General features: G+C 39.6%; 1 protein-coding gene across 1 annotated transcript in view; it reads left to right on the forward strand.

Annotated features, from left to right (window-relative positions):
• Positions 1 to 218: 218 nt before the first annotated feature.
• Positions 219 to 14,107, forward strand: part of LOC139731359 (SWI/SNF-related matrix-associated actin-dependent regulator of chromatin subfamily A containing DEAD/H box 1-like) — a 96,473-nt gene continuing 82,584 nt past the window's right edge. Inside the window, exons 1-9 of the mRNA XM_071642253.1 lie at positions 219 to 454; positions 1,783 to 1,938; positions 3,656 to 4,110; positions 4,468 to 4,635; positions 6,223 to 6,496; positions 6,743 to 6,841; positions 8,114 to 8,397; positions 9,961 to 10,199; positions 12,193 to 12,283. Coding sequence (XP_071498354.1) covers positions 295 to 454; positions 1,783 to 1,938; positions 3,656 to 4,110; positions 4,468 to 4,635; positions 6,223 to 6,496; positions 6,743 to 6,841; positions 8,114 to 8,397; positions 9,961 to 10,199; positions 12,193 to 12,283 — 1,926 coding nt within the window. The 5' untranslated portion in view covers positions 219 to 294. The remainder of the gene's footprint in view (positions 455 to 1,782; positions 1,939 to 3,655; positions 4,111 to 4,467; positions 4,636 to 6,222; positions 6,497 to 6,742; positions 6,842 to 8,113; positions 8,398 to 9,960; positions 10,200 to 12,192; positions 12,284 to 14,107) is intronic.

The following is a 14,107-nucleotide window of genomic DNA, read 5'->3' on the forward strand; positions in this document are numbered from 1 at the left end:
TATAGTGATTTTTGTCAGAACATACAAAATGCAGATTAAGGAAATTGATAAGGATTCGACTTTTTTCAATTGCTTTTTATCTCGAGACAAATAGAAGCGTGCTTGGTATTTATACAAACGACACCAGTGCGCGCGCTTCAGCCGGTGCGCATGGAGCAGCTTGCATGAAAGACATGCACGTACATGTATTGTGTAAAAATTTTTCCCGTGTACAAAAATTAGTGAAAGCTCGTTCACGACGTCTTTGATGCGGTAAATTTCACATCAGCGATTCTTTGATTAGAGTCCGACAGAATGGCTTCTTCTTCAGGAATGTCGTCACTACTGGACCGTTTCAGATTTGAGCAGAAACCGAAGAAAAGGATAACATCTTCGTCTGGCGATACTGATGACAGTCAGACAAGAGCCAAGCACGGCGGAACAACCGTGCGACCGGCGACCCCCGAGTCACAAGGTAAACACCTCTGTAGGTCGGGCACAATGCCTGCGACCTGCATAATACGGTACGGCAAATGTCAACTTTAATTGATCATTTTGTTGTTAAATTGTGTCTAAACAATGATTATGAGCATCACGTTTAGTTGGACATCCTGCAAAATACTCAGTAATATTTACCACTGGTATTTAAGATGTAGCCTACAAATTAGTACAATTGTACTTGTAGGTAGTTAGAACTGGAATTGATGGAAGTGGAAATGGAATTTCAAATTCAAGCTGAAATTGAACATTTAAAAATATGTCAATAACTCGATTTTGTGTAGGGAGGTTTTTTTTTTTTTTAAATTTCATTGTTAGACTCTTATGGTGTATGGCTCTGCTTCCATGTGTCCAGATACAGTATATCTAGTCTCTGCTGAACATCCGCAGAACGATCTTTCGGTCAAGATTTTGTGTTGTTGAATGAATCATTTGTTTATTCAGGGATGTTCAGCTAGCCTGGAGCTCTCGTATAGTATTGGTGGAGATGAGGATAAGGCTTTTAATTCTTTTGTGAGATATCAAGAAATCACAAATGAAATAGTGCAGAGCATAGGATTCAAAGATTAATTCAAAGTTTATTTGATAGAAATTGGTGTTGGAATGGATGAGACATCCAAAAACAACTTAGTAAAATAAAAGTTGAAACAAAGCGATCATAATAAAAGTTGGGTTCTAAAGTTCTACCTTTTATTCAGATCGCTTTGTTTTGGATATCTCAGCCATTTCAAAACCAATTTTCATCAAATAAATGTTGAATTCCTCCTGGAATTACATGCTCTTTCACATTTCCAAGGAGTTTTCTCATCATCTCACCAATATGTTAGAAACCTGAAGTTAGGTCTCGCCCAAACTATACGATCCCTATTAAGTGAATGTCATTTCCTAGTCCTAGTGCATGGAAGGAGAGATCTCCTGTATGGCTGTAATGGTATTAACTATTATTTCCAGTGATGCCCATTGCATGAGTGTTTCTTTTCTCATCCACCTATGAGATGGTGGTCCTTACAACTTGAACCAATGTATACCTTGTCGAAACCTTTGCTAATAGTAATAAAATGAAGACTAGAAATGTCTTCTTTGCAAATAAAGTTTTGTGGCCTAATTGTTGGTAGATTGGTTTTAGTGAAAAAAAAAAGATTTCCATATATATTTAAATGCTATTTGCATAGGTCCGTTTGCAATAAGTTCAAGAGGCACAATCTACATTATGAAATAATAACCTACTACTTAACTTAATTTACAGTACTCTAGTCCTTTTACAACTATGATCATACAATTGTATGCCTACCACTTGTACTACAGTGATAACATGCATTCCTGAGACACCAACTTCAGAATTGCCGGAGTTTATTGAGTCAGGAAGTCCAGTTTTCCCGTCATCTTCGGCCAAGAAGAACATTGCCAAGACTAGTCAGAGGTCTCTGGCCAGTGAAGCCATTTCATCTCTGTACTCGACAGGTGAAGTTTGTTTTTCAAATTGGTGAATTTTTTTTAAAAAGTTCTATTAAAGGGACATTCCAGACGATTTTCATACTTTCACATGATACAGTACATAAATCGACAACTCCATGTGTAGATTTGTGGAATTTATTGTGGTTCTTGAGCAGAGAAACAATACTTTGAAAAACCTTAAAGGGGATGGCTAGTAACCGATCAGTGGGAATCAGTGGGAATGCTGAGGGATGATTGTTCCAATCCTTGTGGGATTCATTTAAAGAGTACATTATATATCAACTGGTGTGTGAAAATTATTTGCTTCAGAATGGTCTCATATTCAAGTAATGTGCAGATTAATGCCCCGTCACTGACCAGGCACGCTAACCTGGAAACATTAAAAGTACTGCACATTACTTGAATATGAGACCATTCTGAAGCAAATAATTTTCACACAACAATAGATATATAGTGTACTCTTAAATGAATCCCACAAGGATTGCAACAATCATCCTCCAGCATTCCAACTGATTCCCACTGATCAGTTACTAGCCATTCCCTTTAAACAAATTACACTGAACAAGGGTGATGACATAGAGGTTCACATATTTCAGAAATGTAGCAGTGCAATTCCATTACAATACTTCTTGCTTGCGAGTTCACCTGTGCATAATCTACATGTATGCATGCCTTCCTTGCTTCCTTGAGCCCCAACTCATGCATTCTTATGGTGACTCTGCCATGTCATCATCCTTGTTCATTGCAATTTGTTCTAAATTTTGAAAATATTTTTATTCTTCATTCCAATTATCACAAATTATGAAACTCTGTCCTCGGTATACGGTAACTAATAATAGTTGCTCAAATTTAAAAATCTGAAAATCATCCGGAGGTCTCCTTTAATTTCATTGATTTGAATAATTATGCAGTAACCGCTGCATGCTATTAGTATTAGGATTAGAACCAGCACAGCTCTTGGGTGGAAGCATGGTGGTCTAGTGGATGAGAAGCTTGTCCGATGATCAGGAGGTCGTAGGTTTGAATCCTGCTTCATGTGCATATGTACACTGTATGCCCATGTTTTCTTTTGTCACTGGATAATGATTACAGTTGTACTACTAAAAAAATAATTGTCATTCAGTTGCAAAAGTTTATTTAAAATTGTTCATGTGGACAGTCTTTGTGTTGTTACTGTTGGAAAGGGGAGGGGGCATGGTGCATTATATGACAAAGGCCCTGATATTCTTTGTTCTCACCTTCCAAAATAAAGACCTGCTGGGATGGGGACTTCATGGGTAGCCTGATTCATTTGCTGTCCACTGGGGTACATATTTGGAAACCATGAATAGCACTGGTCAGCGAATACAAAATTGTATGTGCTTGGAAGGATATGCTCATTGGCAATGGTCGACTCCAGTTGAGATTCCTTGGCTGTGTGTGTGCTTAAGATCAGTGATAAAGCTGTACACAAGTCATTACAAGGATATATTTGAATAATCATATCTGAGCCAGGCCAGCCTTCGCACTGCAAGTGGTCTTGTTGTTTGTTTTCTTGCTTCTTGACTGTTAAAGAACACGTGATCAGGCCTATAATTATTTTGTGTGATATGACCATCAAATTGCATAATTTTTATCCCGCTTGATTGGAGCTAACATCAAATCAACATGTTTATTGTAATAGTTTGACTGCTTCTTCCCTCCATTAAAAAAAACAACATTTGAATCTTAATTCTCTCCTCAGGTGCCACCAAGAGTCCGACATTTGGTAAATGTAAGCAGCTCTCGAATGGACACATGAAGTCGGAACGTCGGCAGGATAGGAACCGACATATCCGCTTCACCGACTCTGAGAGCGATTCCGAAGATGGAGACACCCGGGAAACTGCAGGCAGCTCGCGAAGAGGGACCAAGTCAAGTGACAAGACGATGAGTGATGATGATTCGGACTCGACCCACATCACTAACGCAGAGACCCAAGACAGTCTGGAGACGGTTGCCTATAGTTACGAGGATCATTCGGAGGAGGGGTCTCAGCGACGCGCCGGAGGCCTGAAGAGGAAACTGTCCGAGATGTCCAGTGCCAATGAAGGAGGAGATGAGGAGGAGGATGCTGATGGTGGTGGGAAGGAGCATCAGAAGGAGCGGGATAATGCCATGGAACAACTCAGGATCTGCTTTCCACAGAAATCCAACAAGGTTATTAGTTTACTCTGATTGCACTTAATGGGACTTCCAAAATCTTGTTTCTGGAGACAGGGTTTTGAAATGCACCTCCCTAGTGCATTTCAAAGCCATGTTTCAAAACTGTGTTTGTAATCACAACAACTGTATAAAATGTAAGCCGTAAAACACGGTTTTGAAACCATATTTTAGGCATAAATGTTTGAAATGAGCACATCCTAAGGTGTTTTCTATCAGCCGGTTCTTGTGAATAGTGAATAGTTTCCCTGATACGGTTTTGACAATTCAATTATGGTGGTGCACTTGAGCACATTAAAAGGTGAAAGGTCATTCGATGATGTGTACTAAATTTGTTAAATTGTGCTGTCACAGGTGCTTCGACAGACCCTAGAATCCATGGACTGGAACATCAATCAGGCAGCGAATGCACTCATGGCTGATGAAGGCAGCAGCCCACCAAGGAGGAAAGTCAGAACATCTCCAGAGAGCACAAAGCAGAATGGAGTCGTAGAACCGAACAAAAAGCACAGCAGCTACCAGGTAAAAGGAAGTGTTTCGTAGTACTATAACACAGAAAGCTGTATGGTTTATTTTGTCCTTGCAGATTTTACACATTCGAAACATCTTTTTATCACCATGCATTTGCTGTATCTTGAACAGAGAGCACATACAATGTCTGATAATGTAAGTGTTTAAAATATGCATGCACTTTTGTTCATGATGTTTGCAAGTTCTCCCTTTCATTGTTAAAGGGATCGTACAGTTCTGGTTGAGACCTAATTTCAGGTTTCTAACATTTTTAGGTGAGATAATGAGAAGTCTCATATGAAATATGAAAGAGCGTGCAATTTTATGAGGAATTCAACGTTTATTTGATAAAAATTGGTTTTGAAATGGCTGAGATATCCAAAAAAGAACGATTCTAATAAAGTGTGGGACCCACACTTTGTAACCATCACTTTGTTTTACTTTGTTTTTGGATGTTTCAGTTATTCCAAACCCGATTTTCATCAAATAAACTTTGAATTCCTCTTAAAATGGTATGCTCTGTGCTATATCATAAGTGTTTTCTTGGTATCTTGCAAAAATTCGAAAGCCTATTTCTCATCTCAACCAAAACTGTACTATCCCTTTAACTGTCCCTTTTCATTGGTTTTTAACTATGACTCTGAATAGCATGCTGGGTTCAATATAGGGTTACATGCAAAGACTCCAACCACTGGCATCTCTGTACTGGAAGCTTCTCCCACTCGGATCCCACAGCAAACTGGAGACTGATTGTGCGAACATGCTCACAATATAATGTGTGCATATTTACATCGAAGCGTGAATTTTTTTGCAGCCAGGGCCCAGATGCTCGAGGTTTATAGATGCACTCTGGTGCTATCTTAGCATTATTTTTTAACATGTACAACAGAATAAAATCAGATGGAAGAAAATACATCTTGAAGGGATCAAATAGTTTTGGTTGAGACTTATAACTTCAGGTTTTGATCATTTTTTTGGTGAGATAGTGAGACAACTTTTATGAAATATGAAAGAGCATGTAATTCCATGAGGATTTCAACGTTTATTTGATGAAAATTGATTTTGAAATGGCGGAGACATCCAAATCAGAGTGATCTTAATAAAGTGTGGGACCCACATTTTATTACGATCATTTTGTTTTACTTTGTTTTTGGATGTTTCAGCTATTCCAAACCCGATTTTCATCAAATTAACTTTGAATTCCTCTTAAAAGGGTATGCTCTGTACTATTTCCTAAGTGTTTTCTGGGAATCTCGCGAAAAACTTAAAGCCCAATTTTCACCTCCACCAATACTGTACCATCCCTTTAAGCAGGAGACTTACAGCTTAATCAGGAGAAATTCAAACCCAAATGTGGGGTTGGGAGATTTGAAGAAAATAGTCTCAAAGTGTGAAATCTCCTGCCAACAGCGGGAAAGTTGGAATCTCTGAAACACATTACATGTAGGTAAGCTGTCAATTGACTATGAAAATATTGCTTATATTCTTCCCTTGCACTTCTGTCGGAAAAGCAATATAAAGGATCCAATTTGAAGGTGATATTCAGAGCAAACAGCAAGATTAACCATGAATTTTATCCCATGGTGTGCCTATTTACAGGGGGCCTTTGATGGATGGCTGCAGAAACCGTCAACCAGTACCAAGAACTTGCAGCTGTCGAAGAAGAAAGGGCGGGAATCGTCCAGCTCCTCTGACGAAGAGGAGGACGAGGTCCAAGAAGTGACCACAGAGAAGAAGAGCAGTCAGGCAAAGAGAGTTTATCGTCGAATCAGAACCTTCTCCTCCGACGGCACAGAGGACATCTCGCCGGAAAAGAAGTCGAAACCGTGGCAGAGGATCAGGGTGATTTCGGACGACAGCGTCGACCACGATCGTAGTGACGATGAGAGGCCTGCTTCACCTGATGGTTGCCGTGGAAATGAAGCGGGTGGCACTGAAAAGAGAAGCCCGATGAAACGGGTCCAGCGCATTAGGACGTTGTCTGGCGATGGAGATGAGAAGAATGATGATGATGAGGAGGAGGAGGAGAAGGAGGAGGAGGAGAAAGAGGAGGAGGCAAAGGGACGATCAGGGCCTCACAAAGATCTGACTGGTGGTCCTGCCAAATTCTGTGGTGGAGGAAGGAAGCCAGTCAGAAAAGTCTGGTGCGGCTTTCTCCCGAAGGTGAAACAGGAAGCAAGCAAATCAGCAGGAAAGAAACAGCAGACGAAGAAAACTTGTAAGTTTACACATTAATCTGTTATGTACAAGTATATGTATTGGAAATGCAGATATTTTGAGGTCTTGAATGATTGAGAGCACTGGATTATATTGACATAAACCAATAAGAGTCTGTGCGGAAGTATGCAGTTCTAGTCATAATTGCGTTAAATATATTCTGCTCCTTTTTTTTTTCTCAGCAAGGTATTTTAAATGAAAACTTCACAGGCTTAAATGATTGTAATTCAGCTTTGTGGACTTGGCAAAGAAACCCTTTAAAAACAGTGATTAATCTAGTATGTATTTACATGTTTAAACATTCTCCACTGAATTAAATCAAACTACGTTTCCAAGCTTTTAATCTGCAAACAATCAAGTGAATATTTTGGAATCTGAGGATTTGTGACACTGAAAGAAAGGAAAAAATAAACATGTAAGTTATTGATACATTCTGTACAAAAGAATGTAACTATTTTGATATGTAGTTTCTGACCAGATTTCTGCAATGCAAATGCGTACAATGAGATGTGATGGTCATTATTAAACTGGAACACATACACTGTACCTGCAGCAACTGTTTGTCACATCATTTGGCATCAAAACATTGCTTTGTACAGTTTGCTACAGCTCAAATTCTTGAGCATTTTAATGTGTAACAGTTTGTAAACAGTGTAACAGTAATATCACAAAATCTTTTACTGCTTCTCTCAAATTATGTTAATTAATATGAATTTCTGTCCACTATTTTTCCCCATTAAAATATTTTGATATTATGACATAGAAATTGGTTTGATTGACCTGATCATAAAGTGACATCACAAACTTGAACAAGTTTTGCTCAAGACACTTTCGTTCATGGAAATACGGTGAGGCCTACGCAGTGACAGAATTTTGCACCGGCTTGTATGCTCCATTTTGCAGGAGATGAAAAAAAAAAAAAAACTCAAGGAAAGAATTGTAAACTATACAAACACTGCAGTTGTGAGAAAAGCTGACTGTATGCAAAAAGGAGGCTGAAGAACAGAGCATTTTGATGGAAAAAAATGGGAAATGGCAGAAGAGAGGAAAGAAAGCTGGATCATTCAGAAATCATGTTAGGATCTGCATGGCTTAGCTTATTAACCTTTCTGTGCCAATGAGTCAAATGTGCACAAATTTTTCGCATAAACCTATGAATAAGTATTGAAGGGTTGCAGTTTAATCAATTTTTTTTTTCTTTTTACATTGTAGCAAGTGATTTGAGTAATTTACACCAAGTTGACCAATTGTTTGTTGAATTTTGCCTGTGCAGCTAATTCCTGGCAGCCAAAGCTTGCGGTCAATTCCTGGCGGCCAAAGCCCACCCCCAAGGCAAAGAGGAGAAACTACAGTGATTCCGAAGATGAAGCCGAAAGCGGGGGCAGTGAGTCGGACTACGAGGAGGAGGAGGTGGAGGTGACGGAGGAGTTCCGAGCCCAGGTCGTCTCCTTCATCAACGACGCGACGGTGGAGGAGCTGTGCAGCATCGACGGATGCTCCAAGGTCAAGGCTAACAGGATATGCAGCATGCGACCTTTCACCTCTTTTACAGATGTGGTGAGTGCCACATAGACACATAAACCCACTGTAGAATCTTACAGGTAAGGCATGCCGTACACTACTGTAAAAGTGGAAATTTTTGCGCATTTCGCGCAACCAGGAACTAAATAAAAGCACGCAAATATTTTGGCATGCCATATGTTCCAGTACTTACTGTCTTGATTTTGCGGAATTAAAAACACGCAAAACTCTTCTTACCGGGCCGAGGGCAAAAAATTAGTTGTGCAAAAATGTCCACTTACTATAGTATACGATCAGACTGGTCGTACGACCTCAAAGATCGGAAGTGTGACGTCATCAGCCTTGCCACTTTCCAGTGGTGTGACTGGGTGTTATTGCATGTTGTAGAGATTTGACATGACAAATTTCCCTGGGCGGTTGTGGGCTTTCAGCCAATTATGAAATGGCATTATGCAAAGAGTATAGAAGTGTACGCAATGTGCACTGTGCGCTTCTTTCCTCATTGGTAAAGTGTACTGAAGCCAAATGGTTGTAAGCCTAGTTGTGTAGTACAATGTATGATCATATGTGACCCTGCACCACAAAACAAACAAAACATGGATTTTTAGTTAAGGACAGATTCTAAAAGAGCAGACTCTTAAGCTTTAAAATGATGTATAACTCAATTCAAATGGACACTTCTATCCTATCTAAATATTGGAAAGAAAGCGCTCACTCTGGAAAAGTGCGAACCGCGAAAAGAGGCTCTGAAGTTTGGGGTCTATCTATCTATTCAAGCGTTTAATCTTTACCAAACCTTGCTAGCTGTGCGATGAATGGGACAAAAAACAGGATGTAAACCACTGGAGCAACAACAATGAAGGGATTATCAGATTAAATTGAAATTGAGCACGCTCTATTAAAACATTCTGTCCATGATCAATGCCAACTTTCAAAGCAGTAGTGTTTCTTTCAAAAGTTATCAGACTTGAAAGTGAAGAGTTTGCAAAGGGTTATCAAGAAATGAAAAGGGGCCTCTAAAGACATACCTGATCTCACTGCTCTACAAAAAAGGGTTGTAGAAAAACTGCTGAAAATGCACTTTGCCATTCATTTTATGATCCCAAACTCAAGAATAATGTAGAAGGAGAATAGCTCTTTCAGAAAATATAGAAAACTCAAAATTGACGTGGTTGACCCATTTCACGTTTCTTGAGTCCTCACGTGAAATCAAGGGGTGCGACTTTTTGTTCGTTTTGTGGTGCACGGTCACATATAGTGTGTGGTGATAGTCGTGCGACTGGTCGTATGCCATAGAGTTGTGCGACAGGTCTGATTATGTAGTGTGCGGCGGGCTTAAGGCACACTTATATTCAAGGCATATCCCTAAATTTGTTTAGTTTACAAAAATGAAAAAACAAAACAAAAAAGGTCTTAGGAACAAGAATGGTTAGATGGTATGATGATAATTGTAGTAAGAATGACAATGCTATTATTGTCAGCATTTTATTTTGTAGAACAATTCATCAGCATTACCAGCTACCACAACAATGCACAGCAATTACATTGTGTATATCTCCTGTTTTATCTTTGATGTGAATATGAAATGCTCTTGTGTAGCTGGAGAGGCTTGATGACTACAAGGGGCTCGGCACTCACATCGTCTGGAACTGTGAGGCTGTCTTTGAAGAGCGCAGCGTGATGGAGGACCTCCTCTCCCGATGCGTCGGCATCTCGGAGCGCATCCAGAAGATGGTGACGGCCGTCATCAGCAGCAACCGTGATGACGTGGGCGGCCAGAGCCCCGACGTGTCCGTCGAGGGGCAGATCACTCGGCAACCATACTTGCTGAATGACAGGTGAGAGGGAGATCGTCTATGATTGGTTAATTACTGCTCATTGGGTTGAATGACCTCTATAGTGGAAGAATGGTCATTCTACGGACTCTACGAAACACAAGTTTCTCCGCATATCACCTTGCTCTCCTTTCAAGTACCTGTGGTATTAAGCTTAAAGGACAAGTCTACTTTCATATACATTAGGATTGAGAGAATGCAGCAATATTAGTAGAACACATCAGTGAAAGTTTGAGGAAAATTGGACAATCCGTTCAAAAGTTACGAATATTTTAAGTATCTGCGAAGTCACTGCTGGAAGAGAAGACCACTACAGTGTATGATGTCACAGGCGTACAACTATATAAGGAAAATAATAAGAGAATTTCACAAAACTTTACTTTTTGAATAAAGTGCACATTTCTTTGACTTGCTACTGACGTATGTTAAGGGTAATATTATTCCCCCTGCCTTTCGAAAGAGAGAAGTCGAGTGTTCTTTTGTTATGCAAGAAAAATGGAAATATGTTGAATTTTGTGTATTCTTTCTTTATATCGTTGTACTCATGTGACATCACATGCTTACTTAGTCTTTTCATCCAGCCGTGACTGAGCAGACACTTCAAAAATTCATCATTTTTTAATGGATTGCACGATTTTCCTCAAACTCTCACTGATGTGTTCTACTAATATTACTGCATTCACTCAACCCACATGTCTATGAAGGTGAACTTGTCCTTTAAAAGTTTGCCCACATTTTGATACAGACTTGTCCCATTTGAGGACTGAAGAGAAATATGTACGATGAATCAAATAACTTCTTCTTTCTTTTGAATAAGGCATTTTGGTAACTAGTTTCTTTTTCTGGAGAAGTAAATGTTAATATATATTAGGAGATGTGTGTGTCATCACAATTTTTCTCTTCAATAGAAATTTATGCAGTGCATTGTAAAGGGATACATTTATGTAGCAAAAAAAAAAAAGCTATTGAAAATTGCTTTTCCACTAGTGATGAGCCAATTTAATAAAATGGAATTGAAAGGGGTCTAAGCTTTTGTTCCTAGCAGAATCTTTATCAGAGGCAAAATGACTAACAAGCAGGGAAAGCAATCATTGTAAGGGCTGTACACAAGAACAGTCAGGGGAGGGCTAGGGACACTGAACAAAGAAAACAAAAGAGAAGGGTTGGAAGTCATGGGCAAGGAGCCCAATAGGTAAAGGGAGGGGGATGAAGGAGGGTGGACAGACAAAAGGCTGAGAAGGATCATTGGTGATCCCAAGGATCAAAGAGGGCAACCTGTGAAGGATCATGATGAATAGGAGGCAACATCAAACAAGATAGAAACAACAGAGGGATAAAGACTTGAATAAGAGTGAAATAGCAAAAGCATAAGTGAAGGGGGGAGGGGGTTGCTGAGCAAGCAGCGAGCCCTAACCTGGTGTACCAAGAAAAAGCAACAAAATGAAAGTGAGAGTCAACCAACAAATGCAAGTTACAAAACATAACAATCTACACCACATGTAGAATAATAACAGTGATGGTGAAAAAAAAAGCTTCAGGCCCCTTCTGACTCTGAGATACATTTATCACAACTCTCTCAGTTCGACAGGAATAAATGTCATGTGCTGTTTGTGCTATGTCTTCCTTTCCTTTGATAAAAATATACATGTAGTGTGCCATGTACCATGTCAAGATTTATGTTGACATTAAAGTGTCATTGCATGCATTCTCCTTTACAAACTATGAATTTTGTTCTGCATGTAAGCAGCATTTATTGCCATTAACCTGTTGGACGGACTGATTTTGCTATAACACGCATTTCCCATGGACACCTGCCCAACTATTCTCGGGACTCATCTTCAACGGTTTAATTTTCTCCTCAATATAAATTCATGCCATTTGTTGTAAGAATTACACATATCTTCATGAACTGTCTGCTGAATAGAATTATTCTGTATTATGCTGAGCTATAGACATTCGTGCCAAGACGTCATGGCAAACTTTTATCTTTGTCCAGTATGACCTTGAAGCCGTACCAACTGGTTGGACTGAACTGGTTGAAACTGATGCACGCACAGGCAGTCAATGGGATCCTGGCGGATGAAATGGTTTGTAGACCAGCTTTCATGAGTAGTAGACTCATGAAGGAATGTTTTATTATGTCATTAGCTCTGTTATAGAGTCTCCTTTTATGTGACTACACAACAGTGCTGAACAACAACAACAACAACAACAACAACAACAACAACAACAACAACAACAACAACAACAACAACAACAACAACAACAACAACAACAACAACAACAACAACAACATCAGCAGCAACAGCAACAAAAATAACAACAACAAAACAATACCCGTTCTTTCAACTGTAGTCACTTTCACATATAGCACAACAAACACTATGTCAGTTAGCATTGCAGCATACACTTTAATCATCCATAAAGTTAAATTATGGATTACTGTTACTTTACAGAGTACTAAACTGATGATGTCACTGTCTGTGGTTATAGCTTTGGTTTGAGCCAGGAGCGGGCATTAACATTCTTGCCATTTGAGGTTGTTTAGAACCAGTTTCCACGGTGATGGATGGCTTTCAACCAATACATTGATACTCTTGTGAATGTACATGTAGAGATGAATTTTTCAGTGTTCACCCAACTCTGTTGTACATTATATAAGTAGCGCGATTCACAATACTTTTGCTTGCTTATAAATATTCACAAGCTGTTAATAGTGTTTTTTGTTTTTATTTATTTTCACTTCCTCTTCTTCTTCCTTTTTTTTTTTTTTTTTTTTGGGGGGGGGGGGATAATTTTTGCCAGAAGTGGAAATGCTGCTGCTGTCATTACATTGATCTGACCATGTGGAAAGATTTTTCTTGGAAGAGTAACTCTCCTGGAATTTCCCAGGGTGGTTATGTGGTTTTCTCAGAAAACATCATGTGCTAGATATAGTGCTGCAGTAAGAAGGTGAAGCAGGGGCAGATCCAGGAATTCCAGAAAGGGGGGGGGGGGGGGGGGGCACACACAAAATAAAAAATAGAGGGGGCCCCTTTCATTTTTGTCGAGCCCACCGGAGGTTTGTGGAGACTAAGGGATCACCTGCGGCGTCTCTGTCCGTCCGTTGTCTGTCCGTAACGCTAAAAAACTTGAATAACTCTCTACTGAGGACTTCAATTTCAATCAAACTTGGAGGGAAGAGTGGTTATACAAAGTTACACATTTTATCAAACATGAAGGTCACCTCAAAGTCAAAGGTCACAGGCAGAGGTCAATGAACTATAGGGCCCAATGTTAAGTTTTTACTGCGCATTTTGATTATGGCTCATAACTTTTGATCCATACAGTGTATGTCCGTTTGTGACCAAACTGACATACAGTGTATGTCCGTTTGTGACCAAACTTGGCTGGTGAATGTCCCTTGGGAGTTGAAGGTCACCACAAGGTCAGAGGTCATAGGCGGGATCAATGAACTTCAGGGATGTTATAGAAAAACATTAATTTCTTCTACGCGAATGGGCGAGACACATTTTGGCACTTGCCTTGTTTTTTCTTTTTGTTTCTTTCTTTTAAAAAAATAAAGGGAGGTGTGCTCGGTGCGCCCCCTCCTGGATCAGCCACTTTAAAGGATGTTATCATTTTTTTGGGGGGGAGGGGCAAGAAAGATTGTATTTAAACTCATGTTTGATTGCATCATGCGATCATTCTTGTAGTAGTCCCACATATTCTTATCCATGTGCACACCACCGCTTCTTAGTGCATACATTGGTGAAATACCTTGTCATCGTGTGATCCAGCAAATACTCACTAGGCATAGAGAAAAATAGGCGTGTATAAAATTTGCCAATACCTAGACAGTGAGATGACATTGACCTACATTCCTACTCATTGAGACAGACTTCTTTCAATGATAAACTTTGTATTTATTC

Source organism: Diadema antillarum, unplaced genomic scaffold (genome assembly GCF_040938485.1).
Source record: "Diadema antillarum isolate AM-2024a unplaced genomic scaffold, OU_Dant_1.0 scf00000022, whole genome shotgun sequence".
Taxonomy (NCBI): domain Eukaryota; kingdom Metazoa; phylum Echinodermata; class Echinoidea; order Diadematoida; family Diadematidae; genus Diadema; species Diadema antillarum.